This window comes from Rhinoderma darwinii, chromosome 11, assembly GCF_050947455.1.
Source record: "Rhinoderma darwinii isolate aRhiDar2 chromosome 11, aRhiDar2.hap1, whole genome shotgun sequence".
In the NCBI taxonomy this organism is placed as follows: Eukaryota; Metazoa; Chordata; class Amphibia; order Anura; family Rhinodermatidae; genus Rhinoderma; species Rhinoderma darwinii.
Window position 1 is genome coordinate 57182030 of NC_134697.1, and position 12461 is coordinate 57194490.

Consider the following 12461-nt stretch of genomic DNA (forward strand, 5'->3'; position numbering starts at 1 on the left):
GCAGCGATCAGCTGACAAATGAGCAAGGGCTTGTTAGTCAGCTGATTTAATCTTTTATGGTGCCCTGAAAATCATCATTGTCTGCAGCACATCTCCCAGTGTAAACAGGGAATGTGCTGCAGACATTATGTAGACTGTATGGGGACCGAATGATCATATTAACATATCATATTATTTGTTCATTTTAATGGCTGGCATGTAATACTTATTTTTCCCCAAAGTGCGAGCTATAGGGGAAATGTTTGGCTATTTTGATAGGGATTATCTTTATAAGACAAACTCCTTTCAGTTTCATGAGTTTGAAGTTATTAATGGATATATTTCATTGCTTTATACGGATGACAGATTACTTTTTGTGACCACTTTCTGTACCATTACTAATGATTATTGTCCAATCATCTGCCCCTTTCCAATTCTAATGTTTTAGTTCCTATGACTGTCTCCTGGATGATCCATTTGAACATATATGGCCAAAGCTCCCAGAATTACCAGGAATCAACTACTCTATGGATGAACAATGTCGATTTGATTTTGGAGTGGGTTACAAGATGTGCACTGCTGTGAGTATCACAATTAATGCTATAACCATACAGCAAATACTTGAAGATTTCGAGACTCACAAGAGTCAGGGTATGTTCACACGAGGTCATTACGTCCGTAATTGACGGACGTATTTCGGCCGCAAGTACCGGACCGAACACACTGCAGGGAGCCAGGCTCCTAGCATCATAGTTATGTACGACGCTAGGAGTCCTTGCCTCGCTGCAGGTCAACTGTCCCGTACTGTAATCATGTTTTCAGTACGGGACAGTAGTTCCACGGAGAGGCAGGGACTCCTAGCGTCGTACATAACTATGATGCTAGGAGCCCGGCTCCCTGCACTTTGTTCGGTCCGGTACTTGTGGCCGAAATACATCTGTCATTTACGGACGTAATGACCTCGTGTGAACATACTCTAAGAAGAGCTCATATGTAGCCATAGTATAAGTATGTAATAGGTTTGTAGCTGTTATAAAGATTAAGGCTTGTTGTCTAATATATAGACCATTATTAGGATACATGATGGCCTTAATTTCCAGTTAATCATGAAGGTTTAAGAGCAGTTAATACTGATCACCCCTCTTTCCACCATTTTTTTCAGCAAAAATAGGATTGCTGAATGTAGGGTAGTGATACTTCAAAGGTCTGTCTTTTTTCCAGAAAAATTGCTACCCCTGTCTATGGTTTGTATCTGGTATGGCAGCTCAAGGCATTGTTTTTGGAAAAAAGTAAAACCCTTTTCCTAATCTCATACAACCCCTTTCAATTATTCATTGCTTTCATTCAACAATAATTTAAAGTGGTTGTATAGGATTAGGAAAAAGGGTCTACTTTTTTTCAGAAACAATGACTTCAGCTGCCATACCAGACACAGACCATGGACAGGAGTAGCTATTTTTTTTGGGCAAAAAAGACAGACCCTTTAAGCTGTCATTTTTGCAGGTTTTGGAAGCAACAGTGCTTTAATTAAAGAGGATCTGTCACTAGTTTAGTAATGCCCTATCTAATCTAGTAGGCGCTGTCACACTGATAATACTAGTGAAAATTGTGTCCATAACGATAATTGTAAAAGTTGAGCTTTTTTTCTAAATATGCAAATGAGCCTTTATTAGACAAGTGGGAGGTAACAGCAGCGATTCTCCTGAGGTGGCGCCTCCTCACAGCCTCTGACGCTGTCCTATCAGCATGAAGCTGCTTCACCCATTGTGAGACACATTCTAAAGTGAAGGGGGTCACTTCAAACAGCCATATCTCGGGCTGTGGACCACCTAGAATAGCGGTTCATTTTATTTTCACTCTGGCTGATTTAAAGACAACTTTATGACACTGTCCAATAAGCGTCATGCAGGTCTACTCTTCACAGACCAGCGTGATCTCCGCTTCAACCGCGTGATCGCGCTGTGTTGTCACTCCCGGCCGCATGTCCTTCACCAAAATGACTCAGCGGTACTCCAAGAAGACAGTCCCTACATCGCCTCCAGCCGTGACAGACTACTTTCATCCACAGCAGTGCTGCTTCTTGGTTCTGGTGGCATATGAAAAAGGAGATTCTAATCTTTCATATGACATCAGGATCACAGTTCTAATTTTGACACAACCGTCATACACAGTCAGGAATGGAATCTGTATACAATAAGATCACACTGTGTTGCTGGGCAGGGAAGGGGTAGAAGCTGTATGCTGATTGGACAGTGTCATACAGAAAACATTACACCGCCCAGAGTGAAAAGAAAGAGTCACCTCCCATTTGGTAAGTATAGCCAAATTAGCATATTTAGAAAAATTATCATAACTTTGCAAATAATAAAAGTTGTTTTTTTAAAAAACAAATCACACCGTAGTTATCAGCAGCAAAGCACATATTAGATTAGTTAGGAAATAGGGAATTAATAAACTGGTGACAGAACCAACCTACTGCTGTATTTGAAAGCACAACAAACACAATTTATCTTATCTACAGCAGTGTTTGTCAAACTGTGAGGTGAGCCTAAAGGTCCTTTTACACCGGCCTATTTTGGCTGGTACAATGGAAGCCGATCAACGAGACAGCTCTTTGATCAGCGTTCGTTTCATCCTTTCACAAGGAGCTAGCATGGGGATGAGCGATCGTTACTCTGATCGTTCGTCCCCATAAATTTCTATCATGTCGGCAGAATGTCTCCCTGCAGGGCCGGCCTTAGGGGTGTGCGAGCTGTGCAAGCGCACTTGGCGCTGCCTCCTCCAAGCATGTAGGGGGCGCCACTGGGTTCTGCCTCTACTCTGTGCTCTGTTCTTCGTTACACACACGGAGTAAATAAGAGCCGAGGAGCAGAGGAGGAAGCTCCGCCCACAGCCCATACTGCACGAAACCTGTGATCCTGTCAGCATGGAGAGATAGTGAGTGTGTGTGTATACAGTATGTGTCTGTGTGTATACAGTATGTGTCTCTGTGTGTATACAGTATGTGTCTCTGTGTGTATACAGTATGTGTCTCTGTGTTCGTATGTGTATATGTTGCACTGTGTGTGTGTATACAGTATGTGTCTCTGTGTTTGTATGTGTATATGTTGCAGTGTGTGTGTGTGTGTGTGTGTGTGTGTGTGTGTGTGTGTCTCTGCATGTGTTTGTCTCTTTGTAAAAGTGTGTGTTCAATATTAAAGTAGAACAGATAAAACAAAGATATCTGTGCTGCCCCCTATATGCCCTGCTGTCCCCTATATACCCTGCTGCCCCCTATTACCCTTCTGCCTCCTATATATCCTGCTGCCTCCTATATACCCTGCTGCCTCCTATATACCCTGCTGCCCCTTATATACCCTGCTACTCATTATATACACTGCTGCCCCTTATAAACACTGCTGCCCCTTATATATATGCCTCTATGTGTATTTAGATGTGTCTGTGGGTATAGTTATCAAATACAACATTATCTGTACTCAGAGAGTTGTCACTGTGTTACCAGCGGTGTTACATAGGACTGCAGGTAACATCTACGACATTATCTGTACTTAGAGCTATCCATGTGTTATCTGGGGTGTTACATAGGACTGCAGGTAATATCTACTGCATTATCTGTACTTAGAGAGTTATCACTGTGTTATCTGTGGTGTTACATAGGACTGCAGGTAACGTCTACTACTCTATCTGTACTCAGTTAGTACTGTGTGTTATCTGTGGTGTTTCATAGGGCTGCACATAAAATCTACAACATTATCTGTACTGGGTATGTATGTGCCTGTGTGGGTATATATGGGTCTGTTTGTGAATGTGTGTTTGTGCTTGTATATATGTGCCTTTTATGTATTTGTATATGTTCCTGTCTGTGTATTTATCTGCCGGTGTGTGTGTATATGTGTCTGTACATCTATATATTTACCTGTATGTATATATTCCAGATGTGTGTATGTATATTTGCCTGTATGTCTAAATATCTGCCTTTATGTATGTACAGTATATATGTTCCAGCGTGTCTATATATGTGGTTAATTTTGTTTGTGTAGGGGGTGGCAATAGAGTCCCGCACAGGGCGCCATCCAACCTAAGGCCGGCCCTGTCTCCCTCTTTACACGGGAAGATTTGCTGCCGACAACGATAATATTTTGGGCATTTAAAATTATACAATCAGCCGATGAAAGAGCGTTTGCTCGTTATTCGACTGATCATTCCCCTGTTTACACAGGACAATTATCGGGAATGAGCGTTCTGTGAACGCTCGTTTTCCCGTTAATTGGCCAGTGTAAAAAGGTCATAACTGGTGAGACATCCCGCAGTTGTTGATGAGGGGACAGTTCTGACAGAAGTGATCATATGTTGCACAGGTCTTTCTCTGGCTGTAAGAGTTCGTTCCGAATAAATTACAGACTGTTGCTGGTCAACAGATTTAATATTATTCTCACAGTATGACTTTACAATGCGGGCACTTCACGTAATTTGTTTCTCTTCAGTGCAGCTGATGAACCACCAAGTTAGGTTGCATTAAAGTGACTGTGGGCCCTTATTGTGTTCTGCCGTGCCACTTTGGGTGTCTGAGAGGTCACTTCCTGCCACAGCCTACTCCTCCTATGTGCAAGCAGGGTGTTGCACCGGTCACTTAGTATTGGGAACGCCCTGTCCATCTTACATGCAGACACAATGGGCTTGCTGCAGAGTGGTAGAGAGAAAAAGAGCTGTCAAAGGCAAGGGACTGCATCCCGTTGACTGGAGAAGGCGGATTAGTTCCTCCAAGTTCTCTTGAGAGTAAGCAGGCAGGGAGAAGGGCAGATGCCCAGGATATCATAGGACACCACGCATTCTAAGAGGACATTAGAGGGAGAGGCTTAGAGAGGGAGAGAGTGGGGGAAGTGGAAGAGCAACATGGTGGCCGCACTGAAGCCTGAGAAAAAAGGCTGCTCTTCCCCTTCTGTGAACCATGCGTCAGCCCAGACAAGCAGGCAGTTGGGAGCCTAACACTGTGAACGAGGATTCCCCTCACCAGAGTTGATAGAATTTGTCTGGCCGCACTAGAGCAGGGCCACTTAAAGTCCTGCACATGTGAAGCACGAGTGAAGAAATTCTTCTGGGGTTGAGAGCAGAGTTATTGTGACAAGGGGGCTAAAGATGAAAAAAATAGAATCCCAGCATTGATAACTAGGCCTTACCACTGGTCGAGGTCCATGCACTAAAAAAATGATCTAAATTTATGTTTTATTCATATTCTTTGAAACAAATTTGCGGTAAAATCTGCGTTTTCCGTTACTCGCCAAATTTGGTAAGTGACAAGAAAAGTGGGCATGGTCTCCAAGGAGACTGAAAATTATGTAAATTTTGTCACAAATCTACAACTGCTCATAGGCATGCATCTGTTTTTCTGCCTCTCTGAAGTTTCAATACACACCAATCTTAAGAGGCGTGCATTGAGACACATGGACTTCTACTGTATGTTCTTCTTTTGTGGTTGCCTTAATTGGCTTGTCTCCATTAGCTTTTTGCCGATTAAAAGTATGGGAAGTCATTATGGTACAGGTTCATGTACAGTCAAAATTGAAAATCTGCAAATGTTTGTTCTCACAGTTTAGGACGTTTGACCCTTGCAAGCAGCTGTGGTGCAGTCACCCAGATAATCCTTATTTCTGTAAAACGAAGAAGGGCCCCCCTCTCGACGGAACTGAATGTTCTCCTGGAAAGGTACTTATTCTCAATAGCAACATTTCCACAATTTGCTGCTGACTTGACATTATTTTGTGTTTTGTGAGCCTATATCATACTTTGAAGAGTCTTTCACACAGAGTGATTCATTGCTTATGTTAAATTAAAACTAGTGAACCCTAAAGACTAGCACCATTATTTATGAGCATTTACAAATAAAATCTATATACATACATAGACATGTCAAAAAGTAAGGACACCCTATGTAAGATGTCCTTTTTTCAGCATATGTGGACATTTTAATATTTGATCTGTATTCAAATGGTATATAAAGATATGATTATGTAATTAACCCAAGAAATGTAACAAATTGACTTAATAATCATTTATTACCCTATAATGACCAGTGACAGATATAGAATCACTGTGATTTTGTGGGTACCGCTCAATGTACCTACAAGAACGTGGTGGGAACGCAACTGTAATACAAATCCCTGTTTTTCCTGGAGTGCTTGGTGCTTTATGTAACTTCGATAGAATTGAATAGAGAGTTGCAGGAATACTCCCACCTTTCCTTTAAATGCAGTGGGGTCAGCGGCCAAACAAATTCTTAGAACATCGGTCACAGCAGCCCTATTCTCCCAATGAGTGGGAGTTCCAGAGGTGGGACCCGCACCTATCATGAAATGATGGTATATACACAGGAAAAAAGCACCATTATCTAACAGCGACCGAGGTCGCAAGCGCCGCATATCCTTATCCACGGACGTAATCTGTGTCTGAAGAAGGTCGAAAGTATAGACCGAAACGTTAAATCTATTTTTGGATTACTACTTTTCGCTATATGTGAAATAAAATATCACTTATTACATAATGGAGTGGACCTTGGAGTGCTGAGTTCCCATTTTTATACGTTGGTGTGGAAGCCTACTCACGCACCCTTGGAACACGGAGTGCTGCGGGATCAAGAACGTACCATATACACAGGATACGCTATATGTGTGTAAGATGGGAATACTATCGACAAGCAGAGGAGATTTCAAACAACTGCCACCCTGCCCACAATGCAAGATGTTGAAAGAAGTCTCAAAGAACCCCAGAATTGAATCAGGTGACCTACAGGTAGCTCTTGTCACTATTGACGTCAAAGGGCACGTCTAACGTTAGAAAAAGGCTGCAAACATTAGATCTACATGGGAGATTTGCCAGGAGGAAACCTTTGCTATTCAGAAAAATACATATAGTATGGTAAAGATTAACATTTGATCATAAACAGCTATGCAAACACCAAGACTTCTGAAACAATGTGTTTGGAAAAGACATGGCACAAATAGTTATTTGGCCACAGAACTGGAAGACGTCTGGCGGAACCCAAAGACAGCATTTCACCAGTAGAACCTGATGACAACTGTAAAGCATGGTGGTGGAAATGCAATAGTTTGGGGCTGCTTTGCTGCATCAGGGTCTTAGCATCTCCCCATCATAAAATTGACTAGCAGTTCTTTATTGTAACATAGAATGCTTGTTGTGAGACCATCTATCAGAAGATTGATCTTCAGCCGAAAGTGGATCATGCAACATGACAATGATCCTAAAAATAATAGTAAATAGAGCATGAATCACTGAAAAAAATGGAGGGTTCTTAAATGGTCAAGTTAAAGCCGGGTGTTAAATCCCATCGCAATGCTGTGGGGGTATTTGGGAAAGATTTCTCCCAGTCAGTGTAAGAGATTGGTAGACAATTATAAGAAACACCTGCTGGAATTGTTTTTGTGGAAAAAGGGGGTAATACTAGAGCCACTTACTGTACTTTTACACATTTTTTTTCCACAGAAGGAAATTGCATATCAGTGAATTTTTTGTTGAATAAATTATTGTAAAGAAAATGTGTTAGTGTTTTTTTGTTGTTTTATAATCATATATACTTGTATATACTGTTTGAATGAAGATTAAATATTAATATGTCCACACAAAAAATCTACATGGGGTTTCATTACTATTTCACATGATGGTATATATATATAAAATATGATCAATTCTATTTAAAAGGTATATTTCATGGGGACTGTATTGTATTTTTGCCTTTTTTTTTTTTTAGTGGTGTTTTAAAGGTCATTGCATCTGGAAGACCCCAGAGCAATCTTACAGTCAGGATGGAGGATGGAGCTCATGGTCAAGATTTGGATCCTGTTCTCGAACATGTGGAGGAGGAATACGTTCCCGTGGCAGACAGTGCAACAACCCACAGTGAGTACCACAGGCATTTCTATCTTAAAAGGTGTGTTCTACTTTTGACATGATTTTAAGAAAAATTTAATTGGATAAATTAAATTATAGATGAGCGAATGGTTTCGGGAATGTGCAGGAAGCTGTACGGCGGCTCCATACTACATAGTTGTACTACGTTATTTACCATATCTCCGATATAAGGTATCCATGCCTTATTTTTTATTTTTTTGCCTGATTTCATATGAATCGGACAGAAAAATCCTACATGTGCATCACTATGAATTCAGAGATACATTAGGACTCAATTGACTTCTATAGGTACCATACTACGGCTCTGCCCGTCTTTGACAAAGTCGTGCCCTATCTTCTTCAATTATCCAGGTTATTACCTACCTTCTTCAAGCACCATCATGTTTGTTTTAAAATTTATCAGTAAAACTAGAACTGTAGAAATGAAAAACGAATATATTAAACTGACTGTATATGGATCTGTAAAAATAGGGTAAAACTACTAGGCCACCCGATTTACATGACTATGAAAAAGGATTTTTCAAATTAAAGTTGTTTGTTGACATGACTTTAGATTTTTATAATCATGTTATGCTGGGTAGTTTTAGAGAGTATCTTAAGTAGTTATTGAGTTTTCATTGGATAATAAGATACTGATGGTTGTGTATACTATAAAATATAATTGATTTTATATAAATTATGGGATTGTTACTGACTCCATGTGTTAAATTATGGGAACGAGAACGAGAAAATATCATCACTAAATGAATGTGGTGAGAGTACTATGTTACAATGTTCTTGTGGAATGGAAATCCTTGGTAATTTGGAAAGATTGTTTGTTTTTCCATATGCACTTCGGAAAAGATTTTCTGCATTTTATATAAAGTCATAATGCCTTGAAAGGGAAGATCTCAAACCTTGAGTTTACTGACCCATGAGTTGAAGTCAGGTGAATATGATTTACAGACACTTTCCCCCTAAGGGTATGTTCGCATATAACTGTTTTTTTTCTCAGTTACTTTTCTTGCCATTTTTTTTTACAAGAATCACTGAAAAAAATGACAGCAAAATACCATGTGTAAACATACCCTCATGCCATTATATTTCGTTTCTCATTTTATTTATTTTCCCATATTTCTCCTGCAAATTATTATTATTATTTTTTTTAATTTACCGTTGTTTTTTTTTGTTGCATATTTGCAATGGATAGTATGTTAATTTATGTGATCCTAGTAAGCTTAGGTATTAAGTGTACAAAAGCAGAGAAACCCTAAAATAATTTTTCCTAAATATCATATGTTACAGTTATATCTAGACATTTGTAAACAATACATAGATTTCCTAAAACCGCAGCGATAAATAAGAAATACTGACATCTTTTCAGAGGCATAACTTGAAGTTTCTGGGCATCAATAAAAAATCTGTAACAGCCTTCACCTACTATTACATGTTATTTGTAGTATTTATATCATGATATGGGGCAGATGGACATTCTGAGCTCCATGCCTTTTTCCATCTCCAGGGCATCTGTTCTATGAACGGGTACCCAGCACTGAACTGCATATTCTAGATGAGGCCGCACTAATGCTTTGTAAAATGGTAATAATATATCCCTGTCCCGCGAGTCCATGCCTCTTTTAATACCCATGTAAATTTAGAATTCTTGTTTGAATGTTGATTCAGTCTGATCGCCACTTGGGATCACAAAATAATTTCTTCTTAGTGAAGATTGGCTCATGCCTTATAGATTTATTTTTGCCTTTCTATGGGTTAATGGGGGGAAACAAAGTTATAAAATGTACCCCTACTCCTTACCTTCACCCATCTCCAGGTTGAACATATGATTTTTTTTTAAACTGTACTAGCTATGTAACTTTATAACTTGTGTCTTATGTCTCAGAGTGATATTTGGGCACCATTAGGCACCAGGGTCTAGGCGCAACTGCTACCTCTGAAACCCTTATAGCGCCACTACTATGTAATATCCTTTTCAAAATGCAATGCAGGGATTAGAAAGATCAATGGATCCAAGCAATCAGCCGACAGACATCTCAAGTCTATGGCCAGCTGCAAGTTACATTACAATTCCCGTACACTACACACCATTATGATTTTCTTAAAGACTATGAATATTTTGTTCCTGTATTCAATCTTACTAGTAATACAGGACAGTAGGACAAGTCGGAGGTTAACCATAAAAATGATTATTAGCTTTCAGTTTTAATTTTGTATTATTTATTTATAGGGTCTTTTGGGGGGGGGGGGGTTATTGTTGAATTTTCATATAAATATAACTATAATGTCATCTGTGTCAAACTACAAATACTTTTAAAAGTTTTATATTTAGTAACCTGATCTATACAGAAGACATCTTTAAAACAATGAATGCCACTGTTTTAATAGACATTGGAGTACGATTATTTCTACATTGAAAGCTTTGAGCTGTGTATTTCTTTAAGGCATACCAGATTCATACCAAGGGCATCTGCAAAACATATAAACTAATTATTGCTATGTCACTCTGGGAAGACTTCCAGACAATCCATTAAATTATGCGGAGAGGTACAAATATTAAACATGAGAAATATTTTTATTTTTCATTTAGGAAATCGTATGTAGGTGCTTACATGGTATCTATGGCCGACAGGCTCATATTTGCAATATTTGGGGGACCAGATCCCTAGTTTGTGTGCCTAACACTTGCAAGTAATCTTTCAAATTCCAGTTCAGTGAAATATAAACATATGTTATGCTTCTGGTGGTTCTTTCTTTTCAGCAAAGCCACATCTGTATGCTCTTTTTCTTCTTTCTCCACCGTATTTTCGGATTACATAAACACAGACTTGGCACAGGGCATATAACAAAACAAAAAGTTTTTCAGAAGTTGTGATTTATTGAAGGCAAATGTTAATATAGCTCAAAACCATGATTTGCTGTTTCAACAGCTTCTACTTTCTCTTGTAACCCCTCTCATTTTTTTTGCCATACGTCATCACAAGATTTAATTATTCAAATTTTAAGACAATTGAGCCTTGAACATGGTTACAGCCATAGATGCGTACATCATGGCCATCTACATCAAGTTCTTTATCAAGCTCAAAGACTGAATGGAGAGCTTGATGATGGAAATAAATCGTTATGTACTTATGTAACAAATTATATATGTATTATCTCAAGTTTGTATAAGCCAACAGTTGATGTGCAGGAATTGTGCTAGGATACTGATTCTCAACAGAAGAACCATATGCAGTATTTATAAAGAAGATACGCAGATACAATGTATACATTCACATTCAAAATATTTGGACTTTGAAGTTAAATTGTAGACTATAATTACTCAGTTGTTGAACATGTGTCTATTTAACTTTATTGGATAATGTTTTTTTTAAAGGGGATGTTAGGTGTCGGCCTATGGAAGAATAGACCTATCTACCATACAGAAGGAAATATACACTTTTTATAAGGCTCCATGGACACGGCAATATTTAGTGTCAATGACAGGATCAGATTCAGTCTTCTGAGGTCAAAGCTTAATAGATCCAGAGATCATTTCTCAAAGCTGAATAAAGCGTATGTTTAGCATTATTATGAGAGTAACTCAATAACCTGCCTCTGATTATCCATAAAATCTAGGCACAACCCCAGTAGCAAAGCACCCACCAAACAAATTGTATGCTGGGATTGTAGTTAAAGAGGTTGCCTAAACTTGAGAAGATCATGGATGGGGTTTCCCCTGCTCTGGTTCTTCTCTATGAGCAAGACATGGTCCATTTTTATATTATATGGAGGTACATTCATGTGGATGGACACATGTAATACTACATTTCCCCTGTAGGAGAGTGGGAAATGAGCAGATGGCAACTTCCCCCAAAAAAAAAAATCAGTTGTGGACCCACAGAGGCTCTAATAAGTGCCTAGATGGTACTGTGTGTAAAGGCTCACAATAACATATAAAGTTGGACTTTATATCTTTGCTACTATATATTAAATAAAACAGTGAGAAAAATTGGATCTTTGGGCTCAGTAGATTGTAATAGGTTATGGGAAAGAGAGAAAAAAAAAAGACCAAATGCTGTCCACTAAAAGCATATATCTTATATATTGTGTTGTGTAGACCAGCGTATGGGGGTCGTGACTGTCCTGGTCCCACCTATGAATATCAGATGTGCAACACTGAAGAATGCCGCGGACCATTTGAGGATTTCCGAGCTCAGCAGTGCTCACAGCGAAACTCATATTACACTCACCAAAATACCAAGCACACTTGGCTTCCCTATGAACATCATGATGGTAAAAAATATTTGAAGCTATGTTTTTAAGGCTTGATCCATGTCAATAATGTATGCACATTTTCCATTCGAATTTGATGATATTTTGATAAAAGTAGGGTAAGTAGTTGAGGACAGGAAGTCAGCTGTCAAGCTAGCCATAGACATAGTTGTCAGCCAAATAAACAATACCGGATCAGCTCAGGTGGATGAACATATTATTTCTATAGAAGGATCAAGATAAGCAACTGCCAGACACTTCTGTCACCACTTATCTTGGGGGGAACAATAAAATTCAATGGGTTGTAATTC

General features: G+C 39.1%; 1 protein-coding gene across 1 annotated transcript in view; it reads left to right on the top strand.

The window, feature by feature from the left end:
- Nucleotides 1-12461, top strand: part of ADAMTS14 (ADAM metallopeptidase with thrombospondin type 1 motif 14) — a 118403-nt gene that overhangs the window by 77136 nt on the left and 28806 nt on the right. The window contains exons 9-12 of the mRNA XM_075842728.1: nt 428-560; nt 5569-5682; nt 7742-7890; nt 11996-12171. Coding sequence (XP_075698843.1) covers nt 428-560; nt 5569-5682; nt 7742-7890; nt 11996-12171 — 572 coding nt within the window. The remainder of the gene's footprint in view (nt 1-427; nt 561-5568; nt 5683-7741; nt 7891-11995; nt 12172-12461) is intronic.